At 38.7% G+C, this 23,728-nt stretch overlaps 1 protein-coding gene across 1 annotated transcript in view; it reads left to right on the forward strand.

Moving 5' to 3' along the window:
- The window catches only part of ATP8B4 (ATPase phospholipid transporting 8B4 (putative)), a 193,216-nt gene that overhangs the window by 29,527 nt on the left and 139,961 nt on the right, over window positions 1-23,728 (forward strand). Inside the window, exons 4-5 of the mRNA XM_033109347.1 lie at window positions 18,965-19,078; window positions 22,487-22,585. Coding sequence (XP_032965238.1) covers window positions 18,965-19,078; window positions 22,487-22,585 — 213 coding nt within the window. The remainder of the gene's footprint in view (window positions 1-18,964; window positions 19,079-22,486; window positions 22,586-23,728) is intronic.

Below are 23,728 nucleotides of genomic sequence, written 5' to 3' on the forward strand. Positions count from 1 at the left end.
GTTAAGAACTAAGGACAAACATCTTAAAATCAGAAGGAAGCAACTGGAGAACCTGAAGAAAGCAGTTTTAATTTTTTTTTGAAGTTCGGGTTTGGAAGTCAAAGGGCAAGAAAGAAAAACATGCAAGAAAAAGGGAGTGTGGTATAGCCCACTCAATTAAGACTGCAATAAAAAAGCAGTGAAAGAGAAGAAAAGCTTTCAGGCTCACTGATGTGAAGCATTTTTGAATCAACCTTCTCACAAAATTTGGCTATTCAAGTACATAAAGTCCATGGAAAGGTAAAAGTAAATATTTTCTTTGGGAGACTCTTGGGATCTCAACATGTTGGGATACATCCCAGTCATGCTTTAATCCTCAGCCTGATGGAAAGTCTGGGTTTCTCTTTCTTTTCTTCACGGGCAGTGTAGTCTCACTGCCAACGTGCTGCAGATCCTCACCACTAAGCCTAATATCCAAAGCAATTTATGCACCAACCAAAGAGTACAGATGGTGACAAGCAGTGTGACAGGTTGGACTTAGTTGTGGAAAGTGCCAGTAACTTGCATTTGTTATGGGTTTATGGTTGTTGGTGTTGCGTGTTTGTAGGGGGACATTACTATAGTAACAGGGGCTTTTGAGCAAACATTGAAAATGACTTCTGTTTTGTGTGCCTTTCTGTTAATATCTGTGTAAATTATTCTACGTTCTATATGACAGAGGTTTTTATTTTTCCTTTATAAATAATTTACTTGTAAGAGGAAAGATAATTTTTGGACATCTCTCAAATTCATTTTCATTCTGGCTTCAAGAGTTTAAAAGTACAAATATTTTATCTTTTTGACATTTGATTTATTTAAAGAGTGTTATTCTTTGGCTAAGCGTTTGTCCGATTCCTTGTTTCCTTAATTTGGTTGATCTGTTGTAATCTTTTGTTTTAGTTTCTGAATTCCTATTCCTAAATGTTCTAAAATGGCACATTAAGGTAGTTTAAAAAATCCAGTTAAACTCTAAAGCTCTGAAGTGTTTGTTTGTGATTTATCTGTACCAGGTTTGAGATAATTTCAGCATCCTCATAAACTAGTTCCATCCCATCTGCTTTGTGAAGTAAATTTCAAGTAAAACCACACAGATTTGGCTTATTTATTTTACTTTTACTTTCTTTATTGCAATGATATGAAACTGGGAAGTTTACAAGCAATATATAATTGGAATTAGAAGAGTTCATAAGCTAATTTTGATGTTAATTTTGGAGCTCTCTTACAGCCTAGCTATAGTGAAATAGATTTAAATTAAGACTGAGCATTGAAAAGATAGAGCAGGAAGAAAAGTAACTTCCTGTGTGAAGGGAGAACTACAAATACAGTTTTCTTTGCTGACAAATGATTGTGAAAGTAATCCATAAATCAACCACGTGGATAAAATTGGGCAAGCTCAGTAACAGTTGAGAGGTTAACAGAAAAACCACCAACCCCAACGGTCTCAAAGTGGTTTTTAATCTTGTTTTGTAATTTTCTTTACTAGACTGAATAGTTTGGTTCTGTGAATCATATTGTTAAAAGATGGTAACTGTCATAGTTTACATTCTGTAGTTGAAAGACTAATCAAATCATTCATGTTAAAAATGTAGTCTCAAATTCATGTCCACTATTTTAAAGCCAGTGTTCAGATTGCTGTTGTATTTTATATCTGACTTTCTATGCTGTTTTGTACAAAATTAAGCTAGTTAGGCATTAAATTTAAATTTGAAGATACTTTAAAAATGATCTTAGGAGTTGGTTAGGGGCCATGTATATAAATGCATGAACCTGTGCAGGTAGGTAAGGCTGTAGTTGTAAGAATGTGTGTACATCTTTGTAAGAATGTTCTGGCTTGAATGGTGAAAAACTGTTCTTTGAGGAATTAAGCACAGGAGAGCAATCAGATTCTTATATCTTAGATCAGTGATCTTAATCTCTAGCTGCTGATACCCTTGTCTTGACATCTCTAGTAGCCTTGATTGTTCTGAGTTTCATGCGTGCTCCTTGGTTATCAAGCTTGCTCTGAATCAAAGTCGCATCATTACAGCTGTGGCTGTCCAGGTGCAATCTAGATATGCTGCAGATGGTGACATCGTTCTGCACCAATAGTCCAAAGGTGCTGGGAAGAAGAGTTGTTTTATACAGAACCTGACTAACTTTTCTAGTACTGTTAAGTTAGCTTAAGTTCATGATAGATCTCAGTGTGGAATTACCCTTTGAAGCTTTCCCATCCACTTCTCTCTACAGAATTCTCACCGACTACCTGTCCAGTCTGTGTTTATATTCTGCTGGAGAAGGGGAACTCACTGCCTCCCAAAACAACCTGTTCTATCTTTGGATAGTTTTGATTTTAGACAATTTTTCCATCAACTGAACAATATTGATCTTTTTTTGCATTATCATCCATTACTTTAGTATTTCTTCTGAGGCCAAAGCAGAGCCAACATGTCTCCTGTTTCACATGACAACTCTTCTGATAATTTGTATTTAAAATATTAAATTTGAGTTCACTGAGTATACTGATCTCCAGGACAATCACCTCCAATTCTCTTTCCTTTTGAAGCGTTTCAGCTTTTCTATAACCTGTTAAAATGGGTTGCTCCAAAATGAGCTAACATATATCATAGTATTGCTCTCGATCCTAATAAGTAGAGCCTTAAAAAAATTAATCAATTACAGAGCTGGTTTAGATGACTTCTATGTGGAAGCAGAAGGATGGAGTGAATAATTGGACTTTGAGACTCCTTTCCCAGTCATGTTTCTATGATTCTTGCAAACCACTTTGTCCCATGTTGTGATATTTTAAACACTCTTGTAGACCAAATGCCACAAAAATGCCATTGTTCTAAGCAAGACATTTTTGAGGTTAGAAGCACAAATAGGCTGAACTTCTTCATAATGTTTTGCAGAGAAAGCATTGTTCAGACTTTTCTAGGTGAGAAAATAAGCCAAAGGAATATTTGATTTTTTTTCTTCTCCCTTGTTCTCTGATATGGGAAAGTTAATAAACTGCCTGAAGGTATTGTGCTGTAAAATGTGAAAAATCTATATTTATGCTAGTGCCTACCTTTCTTTGGCCAAGTACTTCTCTATGTACATATTAGAAATTATTGGTTTGTGTTGTGAATTACTAACAATTATATTAGCTCATGTTTTGTTCTGATAAATGGAATTACTTTTTCCTCATGTATTATTTTGTATTTTTTTGAGTTGGGTTTATCAGCCTTGTACTGAGTCATTTATAAGTGTTTATCACTTTGTTAAATGCTTCAGAGACTTAAAAAAGCATTCACCCCTCAGAAACTGACTATCCCCTTGGGATTTTGAGATTATTTCATATGCATAAATGAAATAACAGCATAAGACTTTGTGATATTAAGTATGAAAATGAATGGTATTAGACTTACAATTAACATTTGCACTATATTTGGGTAAGGAAGACAGTTTTCTAAAGAGAGATGAATTCTTTTCTTAAATTTTTTCAAGTTGGTAATAAATACCTTTTAAAAATATGAAAAAAATGGTAAAATACCATGTTGCATTTATATAGTGTAAAAATTATCTGACTCGATTTGGAAACCTACCAATTTGCACTGCACTTGAATCACTGTCTGGATTTGGGGAAGCATTTGGCTACTAAAAAAGTCAAGTGTCAGTCACATTTAAGCCCATGTAAACCTAAACTGAAGAAAATTATGAGCTCATTCAAAAGTACTTCTGAGATATACTAGAATGGAATATTTTGAGTATAAAGACAGTTGAATTTATTAAAAATTCAAATGTAAAATTATATATGTGATTATTAAAATCAATACTTAAAATATTTTGACAGTAAGGAATAGTTCTAAATTTATGTTTTATGAACAGATAATTATATATAAATTCTTGAAACCATACAGGACTTATATGCTGTTGCCTGTGCAAGGAATCACTATTTTTCATTTTATCATTAAAATAAAAGGGTTACTCCCTCCCCCCATTTCTTCTCCTCACCTTGCCATGCTCCCCCTTGCCATCATACACCTGTTGAATTTCTTCCATGGTCCTTTGTTTTTCAACTTAATGCTTGATCTGGTCTTTTTACTAGCTAGAGCTTAAATTGACAATGTGTGATATTTCTTTGCATCCAGTGTATTTTCTAAGGATTGAAGGAGAAGAAATCTAGAAAAATATCTTAAGCTGAGTCAAGGACACTTTGTTTTTGTGGTCTAAGTCATGGTGTAAGGCATTTCAGTGTTTCATCTGTGACATTGATTTAACTCCGTGGTCTAGTGGTGAAATCAAAAATCTCTCAGTATCTATCTATAGAGCACAAATGGGATGTTTTTGGATTTGTATTAATTTAACGAAATTATTTACATAGCCTTTAAAAAAATGCATGCAACATTTCTTAAACCACAGACATTTGTGCTTATCAAAACTCTCAGAGGCTGTTTGATACTTTGCTTCTTGCGGTGTGGTCCACTAGCCTTAGGGCAGCATCACTGGCCTCCCCCGGAGCTTGTTAGAAATGCAGAGTCCCAGGCCCCACCACAAAACTACTAAGTCAGAATGTGCATTTGAACAAAACCCACAAACGATTCATATACACTTTTGTGAATGAAACATTTGAATTTCAGAAGCACTGGACCCATCCTCTTGTTCTTACTTTAGTTAGATGTGCCCTGAAGATTTTGGCAGAAGCAAAGAGGTGAGGTGGAAAAAAAGTATTTAATTATCAAGCACAGTGCTAGTGCTTTATATGCATTATCTCATTCAATCTTCACAAGTCTGCATGGTAGACATTATTACCCATATTTTACACATGGGAAACTGAGGACTTGAGGAATGAAGGAATTTTTATCCAAGGTCACTGAGTTGGAAAATGTGGAGTAACCTTTCAGATTCAGGACTCAAAGCCCTCACTTTTTCCTAATACTCAATTATCTCCTGGGACATTTGGCAATTACCCAAGTACTTAATAACTGGATTGTTATGGTGAATATGACTTCACCATGACGCTTCATGGTGAATATGACTTAGACTTTTTTGGAAAAATATCTTCAAGAAGTTCTTGAATCTTTCCTGAAACAACATTTGCAAGGAGGGTCTTTCTTTTTAATCTATGCATTTTAAGTTTGAGGTTTGATTTGTCTTCTTCCATGTGTTACTTCTTTCTTTATGGTATGTCTCCTTCCCTTCCTTCTTCCCTCCCTCCCTCCCTTCCTCCTTTTCTTCTTCTCTCCCTTCCTCCCTTTTTCCCTTCTTTTCTTTCCTTCTGGTTGTCTGGCTCCTCATTCTCTTCCTTCTTCTTCACAATAGTTCCTTCTACAATAGTTCCTGTCAAAACCGTTGTGTCTGTCATGAATAAGAAGGCATATGTGAAAGTATTTTATGTTGCCATTTGCAATAGGAACTTGGCACATGTCAATGGCATTTTCAGGGAAACTGTGGGGGTAGTCATGAATGCAAAATCAAGTTTGAATTGAAGGTTGGAGGGTGTAGAATGCTGACAGTGCTATAGGCTCTGACAAACCCCTTCCTTAATTCCATGCTCATGGCAAGTGAAGTGCTTTCAATTAAAGCTATTTATGGTTGAACTATGCCACATCATATGCTTTCTAGATCCCCCCAACCCCCATGTTACTTCCCATGTCTACCTAGTTACCTGGTGCTTTCCTGTTTCCAAGATCTTTCCATCAGCAAGGAAACCCTCCTCACATCGAAGTGTCAGACATTAATGTGTTATCCTTCCTTGCGTATTTGAATTATAGTGGAGACCAGTGGTCAGAGTCAGTGTTTGACACCAAGAGTTGGCCTGAGAGTGATGCATCTATATCCCGCCTCACGCCCTATCTCACATCTAGTACATTGCCAGGCATATAGTAGGTGAAAAATTTTTGGTAGTGCGCCTCTCTGAGTCATTGCTATAGTCTATTTCTTATTTGTTCATTTATTCATGCATTTATTTAACAACCGCAATTATTATTAAAAATTTAAAAAGTATTATAAATTAAATGATTAGGAACAACAATTTTGGAGGAACTGCCGTGTGCCTGGCATAGAGATGAGGTACATAGACGTAGATAAGACTCACTGGTATCTGCCTTCAAGGGGCTCACAGTCCAGTGGGGGAATTTCCTCAGGTCTGGAATCAGAAAATTTCCTAGAAGCCCAGGGGAATGCTGTGGGCCATTACCCTGGCTTGATCAATGCAAGTGCTTGCAAACTTTCTGGGTGTCACTTTCCTTATTGAGAATATCGTCACATCAGTTACTGGAAAGGACTCTGTGGGAGGAAAATATCTAAAATTGGTTTGATATCCTTTGTTGTTATCAATATAAACGATAATGGTTTGAGAAAAACCAGTTGCTCAGGGAGGCCTCAGGCCATATGACGTAACCAGACCCCTAAGTTTCACCTCCTCCACCCGCTTCTAATTCCTGTCCTGCTTACAGTACCCCTGGTGGGAAGGACACATCCTCATGAAATGCCTCCCGAGTCTGTTCTCTAAACCCACCAACCTCTCTGGCTTCTCCCCCTACCCAAACCAACAAATTTGCATAGCGATCTGGATGACCTTTGTTGTTGAACCCTTACTCCTGATCGTGTGAATCAGGAGGATAAATGTAGGCGAGGAATGCACGGGGGAAGAGGAATATGAAAAAAATGGGATGAGATTGTGGAGAAGGTGCCAGTGCTGCAGGAGGCCCTCATTCATTCATTTATTCACTCATGAAACAGGAGAAAGAATCTGGTCTGCTTTGTTCCAAAGCAGCTTTGTACACTCGCTGTTGTACCTAGCTGGCCTCCCCCGTGATGCTCGGTTGGATCATTAACTATTAAATAAATAAATGCCCACTGCAGCTTGCCCTGGAGTCTGGTACTTTCGATTGCTCCTATGACAAGCAGCTCAGTTACAAATCAGTTCAGCAACTTAGAGCATCTTTCCTGGTGAGTTTTGATTGGAGACTCACATTTGAAACCACTGCATTTTCTCTGTTCACATCATGGCAGTCTTACTCTGCTCAGCTCTCACATGAGCTTCTTGAATCTCTGTGTCAGCTTAACAAACAAACAAACAAACAAACAAACAAACAAACAAAACAAAGCCTGGTGGCATGGGTTTGTCTAAATTTAGATCTATCACTCAACCCTGGATGAGAAGAGGCTGGAGACCAGGAAAGCCTAGGATATCTCCCTCAGGGGCTCCAGTTGCTCCAGCAGCCTGCAGAGGGTGGGGGCTTAGAGCTGCATGTACTTTCCATTTGATCCCCAAGGGTTCAGGAAAAAATTTCATGGTTACCCCAGAGCTGGTGTTATTTGTGTAGAACCCTAGTGGAAGAGGTAGAGTCCTAGGAAAGATCCTATTTGTAGGATGTTATTATAACCCCTCGGCCCTTTGGGAAGTTCTTTATGGGTATCTTTCCTCGTTAACTGGACTTTTCCACTGTGCTGTTGTTATTGTCATAGACGCTGAGGTCCTGCCTGAAATTTGGCTTAGTTCCCAGACTGCACAGCAGCATGAACATGGTCTGACTTTTAGTCCTAGTAAACAAAACAGATCATGGCACTCAGTTGTCCCAAGATGCCATTGTAGTTCAGGAAACTGGCCTGAGCAAGCCAGCCCCACATCAACTCAAAGAAATGCCCACTCTGGTTATCCGAGGTCTCTAAAGCCCTAGAATGAGATGGACCAATGGGTCAACGCTAAGGACCTGCTACCCAGCAGATGGCTGATCTATACGGAGGAGACGTAGAAGAGCTTGGGCAAAGCAGTAGTAGGAGGCAAACAAATCACTAGGGATGCTCTATAAAAGTCCCAGTGAAATACAATCGTTGATTTTTTTTTCCTTCTCTCTTTTGCATGCCTTTCTTTTGTGTTGCCTCTTATCTCTCTGGAGAAGACATATACTAGGTCTTTCTCTGTATAATTTTAAGAGTATTTTCACATGTCACAAAAGAAAAGTTAACATTTTATCTAGAACTATTTAAAAGTCTTTATATGTTGTATACATCTAAATACCCCTGAGGAAAAAAAAAATTAGTGCAGTTAAATTAATCTCAGAGGGAAATTTAATTTGATCCCCTGGTAATTGCTCCATATTAGTTCTTTGTGGATAAATTACAATTCATAGGCTATTTACTAGGTTTAGAACAGTCTTTCAGATGCTGGACACTTTACCCAGGTCTGAGAGTAGAAAAGAGAACAAGATTTATTATTTGCTTTGGGGGGAAATTGAGGCTTAAAATCTTGCCTACCCACAGTCTGTGTTTCTGAGGTCTAGATGGGAAATGAAGCTCCCTAGACAAGTCCTGAGATGCTCTCCCTAGATTGAAAGGACTGGAAGTGACTACGTTAGCTGATTGAATTAATGTGCACCTTTCACTATGCTTTAGTTTAGAGACGTTCTTTTGTTCACCAGGGAAAGAATATTCTATAAGGGTCAGTGAATTCATTAATCAAGAGAGAGTCTAGAAACTCCTTGTTTCTGACTCATTTCCCAAGAAATACATACCCCATAAGAGAATACGTGACTCTACGAAACATAGTTTTAATGGACAACCCTTACAACTGTTCTAAACCTCAGATTCCTCCTCTGTAAAATGGTGCTGAAATAGTAACTGCTCACTGGATTTGATGAAGATTACTTGAGATGATGTATATACAGTGCTTGGCATATGTAAGGAGATGGGACATGTTAGCTGGTGTCATTCATTGTATGATACCGTTATACACAGCGCGATACATTCTCCATTCTGTGATCAAGTCTTCGTGACATGTGGGTCAGACGCATTTCCTTTGACTGTAACAATGATTAATCTGGCGATCTTCATACATTTTGAGCATGTTCCCTCCTTGTAAAAAGAAAACCTTCCCCATATACATATGTTAATTTTATATCTATGTATTTATATATTTGTATAAGTATATGTATACTTGTATACAGGCATATGTGTATATATATGTGTATGTATATATATATGATTAAGACAATGTGTGCATTAAACATTAGTAACTTTAAATGTTTTTGTTAATATATGCATAAAACTTTATATTTTTTCTCTGGTAACCTGAAGGACTATTTTGGGCATGCCCTGGGGGACAGGTGCCCCAGCGGTCTCATCAGACAGGTAATCTTGAGGTTGCGTTAACCTGGAAAGTCAAACAAACATGCTTCCTAAGGGAGTCTTGGTAGGCCAGGTGCTCCTGTTCTACTGCTCACTGCTTTCTTCACAGCACTGATCACTTTCTTAAACTGTATCATCAGTTTACAAGTTTATTGTCTGCTCATTCCTGCCTCTCTTCCCACGACTATAATGCTGACTTGGTCCAGGAGGCAGAGACTTTGTTTAGTCACATCTGTAGTCCTGGCTGAGTGACACCGTGCCTGATACACAGAAGGCCCTCAGGTGAATAAATGGATGTATGTTGGGGGAAATGGGCCCTCTGCTCTTTCCCTCCCACAAATGTTTGATTGTAGCCAATGTTTATTGACAGTTGTCTCAAAAGCCTCTCCTGAGGCTTGGTTCTCCCTCAACAGTGTTCATAGAGGAACACTATCACCTCTTTACTTCTCCCAACCCTGAAGGCTATGGACCCTGCACTGGGCAACTTTTGACAATACTGAGGAGTTGTGGTTCTGCCTGGTATCAGTGAGGCGCCAGACGCCCAATCTCCAGGCCTATTTGCCCCACACATGCATTCTTTTGGAATCTTTGCATAAACATGGGTGTTTCACATATTTCCTGAGTGGTGCAAATGCCTGTGGGCCACTTCCTTTTTTATGCAAGTGGTCTGTGGACACACTCTCTTTTTGGTTTTATTTTATGATTTAGAGGTAATCTCTCCCTTAAGAGTCATGACTATTTTTTTCTCTGGAATCCAGATTGTATCTTAACAGTATTATGTCTGCCTCCTCTTATGGGAAGAAAACTTGGCTTTCCCCCCTCAAGCTCCTGACAATTACTTTTTAGAGCTGTCATGACATAAAAATGTTTCATCAAATGTGGGGAGATCTTTTTGATAGTGCTGAAACTGTGGTACTCGTTGCGAAAGCTCCTGGGGTTTGGCCTGTGGGATTCACAGACGCAGGCAGTGTCCCCAGACAACCACTGAACACATTTATGCTTTGTCTTCTGTGACTCATTCTTGCAGGCAAGTAATAGAGATAAAAATAAACTATTAAAAGTGTAAACTGATCTTATTAATACTCTTACCTGGTGTTCAGTTGTTTGGGAGTAAAAGAAAAATCAACTCAAATTGACTTAGATGATAAAATAAATGAACAGATCATATAACTGAAAAGTCCAGAGATAGGGCCTAGCCTCAAAAGAGGCTTGGTCTAGTTTCTTTCTCTGCATTTCTCAGCCCTGTATCTTCAGTGTAGAGTTTATTCTTGGCAGCATCCCCTCTCATGGTCTCAAGATGCCATCAATGACCCCAGTGCCACTTGCCTCCAGGTTGGAGGAAAGAGTAAGATTGTTTCCTCAGCAAATTCTCGGAATTTACAGAGGTCATGTGGTAATCCCTAAATTCAAAATTGTAATCAGGGTTATGGGTCACATAGTTGGTTTAAAATAATCTGGGCCTGACCTTGGAGTTATGGATGGGAGTTGAATCCAGACTACAGGACTAAGAAATTTGGAGCACTGTTAGCTGCGGAGAATGGGAAATAGTCAAATATCTGTTACATCTCGAATGGAAACAGGACTGGACGTGCAGCAATGATGTTAGTTTTTGTAGCTGATGTGTCTTATGCTCTCCAAATATTAGGGCGAGATTTCCATTTCTGGTTGTTGTAGCCATTAGTCATGTCCATTAGTGTTTCCGCCTTTCTGCCCCTTGGATATACTCGCGTGGTGACTCTTTCTGGTCAATGAGTTGTGACCATTTGAGTTAAAGCATCAATTTGTGGGTGTGAGACCCTTCAGATCTTTCTCTTTCCCTCTGATACTGCAACTGAAAGTGTCTGAAATTGTGGCTGGTCCAGTCCTGAGTTACTAGGATGACCAGAGTCTCATCATAGTAATGATGATGCTGGCTCATGCTGGACAAATAGCATTAAGCTCCGAAGATTCTGGAGTGGTTACCGTGGCATACCCAGTTTCTGCTGCCTGGAACATAGGATTTCTTAAATGCATTTGGATTATTTAGGGGTGGCTTACAGAAATCCTGCATTTGTATAATTCTTTCAACTTAGCAAAAGTGCTTTCACATCTATGAACTCATCTTATCTCTGCAATAGTCCTATTTATAGATGAGAAATATTAGCTCTATTTTGCCAGTGGAAGAATTGAGGCAAACTAATGCTTGGTGTATGAATTTAGTAGTTTATTATTTTTCTATTGGCTTTGTTTTCTTAGGCAATACAATTATGCAACAAAAATCTCATTATAAAGAATGCTTCTCATTTTATTAATATTTCATCTGATGGCCCACCCCTGAAGAATTTATCACTTTTTACTTTATTCTTTCCCCATAACAACTAGTCAGCGATGAAAATGTGAAGGGCTTTGGCCACTACAGCTTCTGTTGGAAAGCTAAACTAAGGGAGTGGTTGGCCATGCTATTTGCCTGCATTGAGCTTTGTCAGGGGCCAAGAGAAACACTCTTGAGGGGGATTGAGAGGGAATACAGGAAGCTGTAATCATGCATCAGGCAATAGGTAACTGGGGCTCCTACTCAGTGAGTTAACTCAAGGGGAAAACGTAAATATACAGTATTTCCCTTGACAAGAAAGTGGCAGCAGACTAGAAATACAGAGTGGAGCATAGAGCAAGAACTAATTGCTCTGAAAGTGAAAGAGATATCTTCTTTGTACTGAGTTGGGGGAGCATAAATGGTAAAGATGGTAGGCTCTGGAAACAGAGTGCTTGGATTCAAATTCTGGTTACTTGATCTCTCTGAACCTTGGATTTCCCCCATTCTATAGAGAATAGAGATATCAATACCTATTTTATAAGGATATTGTGAGGATAAAATGAGCTATGAAATGTAAAGCTTTTGGAACAGTACACATAGTCAAAGCTTGATAAATATCATTAATTGTTATTATTATTATTATTTATTATTATTCATTGCCGCCCCTTCTGCCACCACCCTGGTCTAACCCACCCATCATCTGTCACCTGGACTAATTTGAAGACCTCCTCATTGGCCTCCTCACGTCTGTTCTTATATAATTTTCAATTTTTTTCTACCTGATAGCTAGGGTAACCTTTTAAGATTAGAATCCATCAAGTTATGTCTTTGCTTAAACCTTTCAATAATTCCCTCTTCACTTCTCCTTTTAGTCTTTCCAATAAAGACTAATATCCTTAGTATAGATTCCAAGGACCTTCTCTCCCTAGCCTCAGTTTGTGCTGACCTTTATAGTAAAGCCTCACAGTCCCTCTTTCAGATCCCCAGTGTGCCATTTAAGGCCCACCTCAAGGCTTTTTTAATTTTTAAAGTTTTTTATTAAAAATATAGCTAACATACAATATTATATACAATATTATAACATACAATATTATATAATATTATATTAGTTTCATGGGTACACCTTAGTTATTCAACAGTTATATTCCTAAAGAAGTGACCACCACAATAAGTCCAGGAACCATCTGACACCATACTATGCTATCACAGTACTGTTGACTATATTCCCCATGCTTTATTTTTCATCCCATGACTATTTTGTTACTACCAATTTGTACTTCTTAATCTCTTCACCTTTTTCATCCACCCCCTCAACCCTCCTCCCATCTGGCAGCCATCAAAATGTTCTCTCTATCTATTTGTTTATTTATTTGGTCTTCAGATTCCACATATAAGCAAAATCATATTGCATCTGCCTTTCTCTGTCTGACACTCCACTCAGCTCAATACCATCCAGATCCATTCATGCCGCCACCGATGACAAGAACCCATCCCCTTCCATGGCCGAACAATATTCCATTGTATATATGTACCACCCCCTCTTTATCCATTCTTCCATCGACAGACACCCAGGCTGGGCTGCCTCCATATCTTGGCCATTGTAAACTATGCTGCAATGAACATATGGATGCACATGTCCTCTTGAAGTAGCGTTTTGGCTTTCTTTGGATAAATACCCAGAAGTGTGAGTACTGGGTCCCTTGTCTCTTGTTATAGCCTTTGTTTTAGACTCTATTTTGTCTGATATAAGTATTGCTACTCCAATTTCTTCTTTTTTTTTTTTGGTTTCCATTTCCATGAAGTATCTTTTCCATCCCTTTCCTTTCTGTCTGTTTGTGTCTTTCAATCTGAAGTGAGTCTCTTGTAGGCAGTCTATGGAAGGGGTTTGTTTTCTTATCCATTCAGCCCTCCTATGTCTTTTGATTGGAACATTTAATCCACTTACATTGAAAGTAATTATTGATAGATATGTAGCTATTGTCATTTTATAATTCATAATTTTTATCTTTTTTTTTTTTTTTCCCTGTCTTAAAGAAATCCCTCTAACATTCCTTATAATACTGGTGGTGCTGAACTCCTTTAGCTTTTTCTTGTCTGGGAAACTCTTTATCTCTTCTTTGATTTTAAATGACAGCCTTGCTAGGTAGGGTACCCTTGGTTCTTGCTTTTAATCACATTGAATATTTCATGCCAATCTTTTCTGTCCTGCAAACTTTCTGTTGAGAAATCAGCTGACAATCTTATGGGAGCTCCCTTATAAGTTATTAGTTGCCTTTCTCTTGCTGCTTTTAGGAGTCTCTCGTTGTCTTTAACCTTTGCCATTCTAATTATAATATGTCTTGCTATGGACTTGTTTGGGTTCATCTTGTTTGGGACTCTCTGTACTTCCTGGGCTTGAATGTCTATTTCCTTCACCAGGTTAGGAAAGTTTTCAGTCATTATTTCTTCAAATAGGTTCTCAATCCATTGCTTTCTCTCTTCTCCTGGTACTTCTACGAGGTGAACGTTGTTACTCTTGATGTTGTCCCAGAGGTCTCTTAGACTATCTTCATTTTTTTGGATTCTTTTCCTTTTTGCTGTTCCAATTGGGTGTTTTCTGCTACTGTGTCTTCCAAATGGCTGATTCGACCCCTTGCTTCATCAAACCTGCTGGTGATTCCTTCTAGTGCATTCTTCATTTCAGTTAATGTATTCTTCACTTCTGACTGGTTATTTTGTATGGTTTCTATGTCCTTTTTTGTGCTTGCTGTCTCTTTGCTGAAGTTCTCACTAAGTTCCTTGGGTATCTTTATAATCATCGCTTTGAACTCTATATCTGGTAGATTGCTTGCCTCCATTTTGTTTAGTTCTTTTTTGGAGTTTTCTCCTGTTCTTTCATTTGGTACACATTTTTTTGTTTTCTCATTTTGGCTGCCTCTCTGTTTTGTTTCTATGTATTAGATCTTTGTCACCCAGTCTTGCCCAGGTGGCTTTATGTAGTAGGTGTCTTGTGGGGCCCTGGCACAGTCTCCTTGGTCATCTACTGTGAGTGCTCCAGGAGTGTCTCTTGTGTGGATTGTATGTGCCCTCCTGTTAGAGTTAAGCCTTGATTGCTATTGGCCCATCAGTGGATGAGTATGACCCTCAGGCTGATTGGCTACAGGGTTTGGCCACATCCAAACCTTACAGGCTGCTGTGTGTGTGTGTGGGCTTACCCCAATGGTGCAAATCCCACTTACTGCAGAGTCCACTGGTGCAAATCCCACTTACTGCAAATCCCAGTAAGTGGGATTTGCACCAGTGGGCTCTGGTGCCTGTTGAGACCACCCTTTGTGTGTGCCCCTTATGGGGCTAATTGGGCAGTGCTCTGCTGTGGTCTGAAGCTGACCTCAAAGTATGTTGGTTCTGGGACCTCTTGTGAGGGGATCTGGTGCACGTCTGGGTCACCCACTGCCTGTTACTGGCCATGGACTACCTGGTAAGAACTGCAAAGCATCCACAGTTGTTTGCTGCTTGTGCTAAACCTGCAGGCATATGGGAGAGGTCATGCTGTGAACTGAGGATGTCTGCCAGTAGTACCATGCCTGGGGTAGTTCCACAAAAAGCCAGGACACCCTGAAGCCTGCTGTCACCTGCCAGCTCCCTTAAGGTTGTTCAGCTACTGATAAAGCCTCATGTGGTACACAAGTTGTATGAAGCAGAGTCTCAGGGAGTCATTAGAGTGGGAAGAGTTCTGGTCACCAGGTTAATGTAGATTCTGGTTTGGTGTCACTTCTGAGCTTGGATCTACTCAGCAAAAGTCTCACAGCACACCGAGGCTAGTTGCCACGTGCCTGGGGCCTGCGGACTCCTATAGTTTTCTAAGAAAGAGTACAATGCAGGTGGGGCTGGCTGCTTGCTGAGAAAGTGCCTCTGGCATTGGGGAAGTTGGGTGGGGTGGGGTTCCAGCAGAACTCACCAGGCCAACAGATTCAGATTTGGCCTTGGGTGTGGGGGAATGCTCAACACAGTAAAGATGGTGCCCACCAGCTGGCTTCAAGGGACAATGACTCCGCACAGGGAAAATGGAGACTGTCCCCCAGCACTCACCTCAAAGTTACACACCTCAGTCTGCTCCCCTCTCCATGTCTCTGACATCCCCCGAGTTACTGTCCCTCAGCCAGAGCTCAGGGTGAGTGCCTGCAAGTGAGTGAATCTGTTGGACCCTTTAAGAGGATGTCTGGGTTTCCCACAGCCTTCCATCTCACCCAGATGGTTGGAATCCCCACTTTTTTTCCACAGCCAGATGTTGTGGGGGCTCCTCTTCTCAGCACCAGTACTCTGGGATGGGGAGCCTCATGTGGGCTGGGGTCCCTCGTTCCTCTGGAAGGACTCTTGAAGCCGAGATAGCCCTCCTGATTCTCAACTGCCACGTAGAAGTTTGGGGCCAGCTCATTTTGTGTCTCCACTCTTCTCCAGTCTCAATGTGGCTTCCTCTTTATATTCTTAGTCATAAAATTTCTGTTCAGCTAGACTTCAGATCGTTCTCCAGGTTGATTATTGTATAATTTACTTGTAATTTTATTGTGCTCATGGAAGGATGCAGGCACAGTGTTTATGTACTCTGCCATATTGGATCTCTCCAGGGCTTTTATATTAATGTATTTTAGAGAAACAATGCCTTTTCCTTATCCTGACATTGCCTTTCAGGTGGAGGGGTCTCTACTAGTGTAACACTTCTCTCTCCACCTCGTTACTCACTCTGCTTCATGGGAGGTAGAGTCATGTGTCAGTCTTAGAGGAATACCTGGGCCCCCTCAGCTCAGTTCTGCTCTCTTCCTTTTGGAAGTGAGCTTCCTACAGGCAGCAGGTGGTCTCTGATGCTCCTCTAGGGGTAAGCTCTTTCCCACTCCATGGGAGGTCTGCCCTGGTCTGGCGTTGCCTATGATTATGTGGTTAAGCCTACCTCATCATGGGGTCAGTTAACTGGCTCACCTGGCTTACAAACTAAAACCATGACTTGCAGCCGGTTTCTGTCAGCACTAAATATGCTATATGGAGTCTCCAGATGTATTTCTTTCTTCTTGATCTCCTGCTCCTCCTCTTCATGCTTGTCCCGCTCTTCTTTTCTTCTGGATTGGGATATTTCTTGTGGGTCACGGTGGGAATGCTAAGAGGGTAGTGGTGAAGATCTCCCATACTGTATTATGGAATGAGTTGCACTAAAATTTGACTGTAGGCTGGGTCAATGACATGATTGAATATTAATGTGCCGAATATAAGGTCTTAACAATACTCATATTCTTGGACACAGCAACAGAAATGAAAACATTCTTTCCTTTTGACTGAAAAACAAAGGTAAATGTGTCTAGAGAATCTCCATGAGGGGGAGCCCTTGTTCCTTCCAGTCACTGCTGTGAGGATTTGCATCATCTGTGACTAAGTCATGACAGAGTCAGTAGAACAAACACAATCATTGCTATATGTTAAGTTAAGCAAATAGGAGAAAATTGTCACAGTCCCTCTTTGGCATTATCACTTTATCCCACACAACTCGCTCTTCACCTATGGGGAATTGAATTTTGTAGGAGAGTTTTATTATAATTCCTGCCATGATTTTGAATGTCCCAGAAGATGTTCAGTCTGTTCTTTTAGCAAGCTACAGGCTTAACCTCTGTTTTAGTTTCAACTTAGGAAAATATAAAACAGAATTAGGAATATGTGATCCTTTTAGTTAACTGCTTTTTCTTCTTAGCTTTCTTCTTCTTCCTTATTATCTTCTCCAAGTCTCTTCTTTAGAAAAACATGTGACGATCAACAGTTCTGACAGGCTTCCCAGCCCAGCTCTTGAATTGATAACTCATTGCAAAATAGTCATCATTAACATAAAGAACAATTTTTAGCACCTTACTATGAATTAGACCAACTAGGCTGGAAACTCTTCTCTTGACACCTGTCTTATTCTTCCAAAACTTATTGCACAGAGCTGGATACATTGATTCCTGGTAAATGTTAAAAATGGCCCTTTAACAGATGACTGTATTTTCTTTAAAGAGAGTCAGTGATTACTGTGAGTCAGTTTAGGTTCACTTAAAACAAGTCACACCACCTAACCTCAGTTTTAAAATATTAGTGGATAGAAACTCTCTGGGTATGTTGATTCTGAATTTCAGCAAGACCTCAAATTTCTTATGATATCTTCATGGATAAGAGAGTTAAGCCTCATGGGAGTATAGTTAGATAGATTTGTAAATGTTTAAATAAAACATACGTAACATGTTTTATATAAATACCTGAAAAAGGTGTTAACAATAATCTGTGCAGAGGTCTGTTTAATTTTCCAAAGTTTTATTTCTTTAATTAAAAAAAAAATTTTTGGTATTTAGTCCTATTTTTTTAAATGTAATAGCCTATAGTTTTGGAAGACTATATAAAAGGCATATGTTTAAAATTTTTTGATGACACAAAGCTGGGAGGAATATTTAACAGTTTGGGATAGTACACCGAAGATTAAATTTTTTTCTATAGGCTGGTATAACAGAAAAAGATGAAAGATCTTGTGCATTGATATTTTAAAAAAATCAACTGTATATGCTTAGGAAGGGGAGACATGATTTAATAGTGATTTATAAAGATGTAATCTAGAAATTTTTAGTTCATCAGAAGTCATTGTGAATAAACAGGGAGATACGCTTGCCAAAAGGCTAATGAAATTTTAAGTCATGTTAACGCAATAGTCCAGAACACAGGACATCAAAGTATCTACTGTCCTTGGACTGATTGAACTGAATCTGCAATATGAGTTTGGTTTTGGGTGCCATGTTTCAAGAGAGATGCAGAGAAATTGAGATGGATCCAGAAGAAGCTGATCAGGAAGAGATATCTATAAAATATGTCATGGAGAATGGCTGAGGATTCGGGAACGTCTGGATCAGAGTGGAGAAGATTTAAGGGAGCTCTAGAAGTAGTTTTCAAGGTTGTCAACGTGGAAAGGTCTTAGACCTGGATTAGATTACCCAGGGATGGAATTTGACACACGTCAAGAAGTTAGAGGGAAGCAGATTTGGGTTTCTCATAAAAATATTTCCAGCAATCTCCATTCTGAAGTGGAAACAGGCTGCCTTGCAAGGCAGTGAATTCCCCATCACAGAAGACTTTCAAAGATAGGCCTAGGGGGTTCCTTGTTGGAGTTATCTAAAGGGTCATACTTTGGGAAGGTGGACCAGAGGATCCCCAAAGTTCCTTCCAACCTCATGGGTCCCAGCACGAGCTCAGTGTCTGTATATAGTAGGTATTCCAGCGATATCTGCCAAATGAATGAATGCATAAGAGTAAAAAAACTCAGGGATAGACTTTTGCACTTCATACATTTTTGACTCATAGATGATTGTATGGCATTGAACAGTAATTTCAACTAGTATCAGGAGAATGTCATCTTGGGAAAAATGAACGGCCTTGGGCCACATAGAGTTTAAAATTTCCTAGATAACTGGCTTATCTTTCTTGCTCTGGTATAAATCATGCTCAGCTTTGTAAGTTTTAGAGCTATTTCCAATAATGTGCAATGCCTTGCTCCAAACTAACAAGATACTATTTCTTTTTCAGGATAATCGTATCCACACATCCAAGTACAACATTCTCACCTTCTTGCCAATTAATTTATTTGAACAGTTCCAAAGAGTGGCGAATGCCTATTTCCTTTTCCTTCTGATTTTACAGGTAATGTTTACATTGTATTTACTCATCATCTCTTGGTTAAAAGTATTCATATAATTTGAAAAAAAATAAATTAATTCACCTAGCTAAATGTTCATGATTAGGTAAAACCATCCTTATTAGATTTTTAATGTTAAAATTACTGTTTCTCTTCACAAATGTGGGAGGGCTAGGAATGGGTAAAAACTAGTACATTTATCATTTTAAACACTGACGTAATTTTAAAATGCAGCCTTGCACTTTATTTGAACCAAACCAGAGCCTAATAATTACTGTTCATAGCCTCCCTCCTTTCTTTATCTCTCTCTCTTGTCAACAGAATGGGTAATGCCAGAGTGGAGACAAAGAATCTAGCTGAGTAGTAGTTTGTGGTACTTAACTTGGAAAATTTCATTTGCATCTAAGAACAATGATATATTTTACACACATATATATATACATATACATATAGCACATATATATACATATTCATATAGCATACATCATATATATGTATATATATGAAATAAATGATGTATGCTATAGGTTATTTCACTGTAGAATGACTACTTTTTGAAGTTTTGAGTGGTTAATTTATACATAAATTAATAACCTTGCTTTTTCCTCCCATTCGACTAAAATTTGGGCCTAAATGAAATTTCAGCTTTTACTGATATTTTAGAAAAGAAAAGGCATAAATCAAAGTACACATACATATACACAGCACATATTAGTCAGTTATTTACCTAGTATTTATTTTAGAGTAATTTAATCAGAATAAACGGGTAGATTCAGAATGTGCTGGTCTCTGTTAATTATAGGAGGTAAGCAGGTAGATTAGATATGTGCAGTCTAGATTAATAGCTTGAGTACTATTTTTTCTTTAATTGAGTAACTATTTGTATTAAGAATCTTAGTTGTAAGTGGCAGAAACCTTAATTCTTTAAGCAAAAAGGAAATATTCATGAGTATACAGAGGGTGCCAAAAAATGTATACACATTTTAAGAAAGGAAAAAAACTGTATTAAAATTGTAATACTCAATATATACTGATAACAAAAGATGAAGACAAGTCATGTGTATACATTTTGTGGCACCTCCAGTATATCATCTCATGTGTGACTCAATTTATGGGCAACTTATTTCAACAGAATGTGACCTCTCTTTCCTCTGTTTTCCTTCATGTTGGCCTCATTCTCTGGCAGGCCCTCTCAATGTGGTGGACCCTGAAAGCTTTAAACTTTTATCTTCCTAGCTTCAACTCCAATATGAAAGAGAGAGAGAAAGAGAGCAAGGGACATTAGTTCTGATTGGACTTTGCTGAGTTACACTCCTATTCCAAAACCAATCACTGTGGCTCAAGATTTTGATGCAATGACTGTCTTGACCTAGATCACATGCTAAAACCTGGAGCGAGGATGGAATAAGTGCACTAAAATGACATGGACTGAAAGTAGAAGAGGTGGGGTAGCTCCCTAATAAGGGTTAGTTGAAAAGAACTGGATTCTGAACAGAAAGAAAAACAATAAATAACAACAACAACAACAACAACAAAAACAATGAATGTACACCTTACAAGTTATTGAAGAGACTTTAGAATCCTAGATTTCTTTCTTTTTTCCCCCGTGAATTTGCTTTTGGTTTCCTCATACAATTCTTTACACCATGCTGGAATTTTGAGGTCATTTCTCTAATTGCTTTCTTATTTATGGTCAAAAGCTTTTGTTTAGAATTATATATCTTGAAGGTATCTTTGAGATGGTTTAGTCCAACCTCCTTTCTTTTACTGATGAAGAAATTATACCCAGAAAGGTTAGAGGATGTACGAGGTCTGACAGTTAAGTTCCCGAAATTGTTGCAACGATGTTGCTAAACTTTTTTGATACCAGAGGGATTATTTATTATGAATTTGTACCAACTGGACAAACAGTTAACCAAGTTTACTATTTGGAAGTGCTGAAAAGGCTGCGTGAAAAAGTTAGACGACCTGAACTTTTCTCCAACAATTCATGGCTCTTGCATCATGAAAATGAACCAGCTCACACAGCACTGTCTGTGAGGGAGTTTTTAGCCAGTAAACAAACAACTGTATTGCAACACCCTCCCTACTCACCTGATCTGGCCGCCAATGACTTCTTTCTTTACCCAAAGATAAAGGAAATATTGAAATAAAGGAAATAAAGGAAATAAAGGAAGACATTTTGATGACATTCAGGACATCAAGGGTAACATGATGACAGCTCTGATGGCCATTCCAGGAAAAAAGTTCCATAATTGCTTTGAAGGGTACAGTAGGTGCTGGTGTCAATGCATAGCTTCCCAAGGGGAGTACTTCAAAGGTGACCATAGTGATACTCAGCAATGAGATGTGTAGCACTTTTTCTAGGATAAGTTCGTGGACTTCATTGCCTGATCTCATATAAAGCTTTTACCACAGTTAATGATAGAACCAGGACTAGAATCCAGATTTTCTGCCACCCAGCCCAATATTTTTGGTGATACCTCAGAAGCTTTTGAAGTTAGTTTGTTTTTTGAATCATGTGTGGAAATATAAAAATTGATTACGTTTAGAGCTGTTTTGATGGGGCCTGATCTCCATACACTGACCATCTCTACCCAAACCTTCCATTCCTGATGGCTCTGAAGCAGCCCCAAATTGAGCCCCATGTGAAAACTACCTGTCTAAGAGAGTCATGTCAACTGTCATGATGTCTCTCTCAGGTGGGTGGCTTTGGAGGTTTAAGCACCAGGCATTGGAGTCAAATAGACTGAGGTTCAAATTTTAGCAGTATATGTTTTTGGCCCAATTGCTTGACCTCTAAGATACTTATTTATACAATGGGAAAATGATACCCAGGGTTGCAGTGTGTCCTGATTCTGGGGCACCATTCACAGTGTATTCTGTGTCTTGTACTGGGGTGGTATTTACATGGAATACAAATCCTAAGTGTTTGTGCAAAACAACTCTGGTACAGAATCTAACTCTATGAACTTCTCTGAGGATCAAATGATGTAATATATGGAAAGTACTTGACACAGTGTCTGGCTCAAGGAAGATGCTCAAAGAATCTCTCTTTGGAAATTGGTGAGGAGTTGGTAAAATTGTTAAAAGTTGAGAAGCTGAGAAAAGACAGGTGATGTTTATTATCCTGGGGAATGATCATCATCTGTGAAAGATTTCAAGAAGCTTACTTCATGATATAAAAATTTAATTTTTGTCAGGTAGTTTGAAAAGTGATTCAATGGTACTGCTATTCTGTGTATCTTACAACCAAATGCAAACATTTAAATTACTGAAAGTTGTTCTAAATTTGTACAAATAACTGAATATAATCCCATTAATTTCTATCAAGTCTTACAAAATTAAAGGACATTTGGAAGATATATTTACTAAATTTAAAAGTCCTAAGCTATTTGAAACGTTTGTTTCAGCTGATTCCAGAAATTTCCTCCTTGACCTGGTTTACCACCATTGTGCCTTTGGTTCTTGTGATAACTATGACAGCTGTAAAAGATGCCACAGATGACTACGTGAGTACTTGCTTTTTCACATTTACAAAGGGTGTGGGCGAGGAAAAAAACACATAAGATAGCAACAAAGTGTGGCAAAACTATCCCTAGGCCTGAAGGGGCAAAGGAAGGAAGCAATTACCAGACCTGGAGCTGTAGTTGAGGGCTGCTTACAGCAGCTGGGGCTGTCTGGAGAGGAAGAAGCAACTGTTAACCCATCTTGAAGGAAGCCAGGCACTCTGGCACTTTCCTCTGTCACTCTGATCTTTGCTAGTGCCACCTACTGGCCAAGCCCAACCAGAAACCAGAGGGCCAGAACCCTGGAGGTCATCTTCCCCAGCACAGGGCAGAGTGGAGAAGGATGCGTATAGACATGGAAGAGCAAATAGAAAATATCCAGCACCCCTGTCAAGTTATGTATGCAGACAAAGTAATTGTTTCCATTTCTATTATTCTATTGGTGGGGAGAAGATTGCAGGCTGATGATGGGCTGACTTAATTTACTCCTCTACCAATATTATCAATGGTCCATGTTAACAAATGCCAGATATTTTATTCTTCCTGGTAATACCCATTCATTTATACCTGGCAATCAGTGTAATTGTATGCACTGGGCACAGCATAAAAGAAAGATTAGGATGGGTTTGGGAAGGATGTTGAAAAAGGGAAGGGCTGGTTTAAACATTTTATTTATTGTGATAGTGATGTAATATTTTGAGTATTTTTAAAAGGAAAAATGCACCAATCCTGATGATTATGATCTATGAAATCAGTTTCATGTTTCCTGATACTACCCCTTGTTCAACTGTGCGTTGAGGCTAATTGGTTTGAAATAACACCTTATACGTTAGCCTACCACTATCTGATCTTGACAATTCACATAGACAGTCTAATCTCAATGGCTGCTAATTTATGAGTTTAGTAGAGGGCTCATAATATTTGGATTCTTTTAAGTAATAAAAGATGTTTACATTACCGGAATATACAATAAGAAAAAGGATCACTTGGGCATAAAAACACAAACCTACACCAAATGTGGTTCAGTATTGTATTTTGATTTTTGTTTTAAGTATTCAGCATTTCATAAGATCACTGTTAACAATTAGAATTTCTAGAGAATAAAAATACATGTTGTTATAAGTAATTTCATGACTTCAAAGAAAT

This window comes from Rhinolophus ferrumequinum, chromosome 6 (assembly GCF_004115265.2).
Source record: "Rhinolophus ferrumequinum isolate MPI-CBG mRhiFer1 chromosome 6, mRhiFer1_v1.p, whole genome shotgun sequence".
NCBI classification, from domain to species: domain Eukaryota; kingdom Metazoa; phylum Chordata; class Mammalia; order Chiroptera; family Rhinolophidae; genus Rhinolophus; species Rhinolophus ferrumequinum.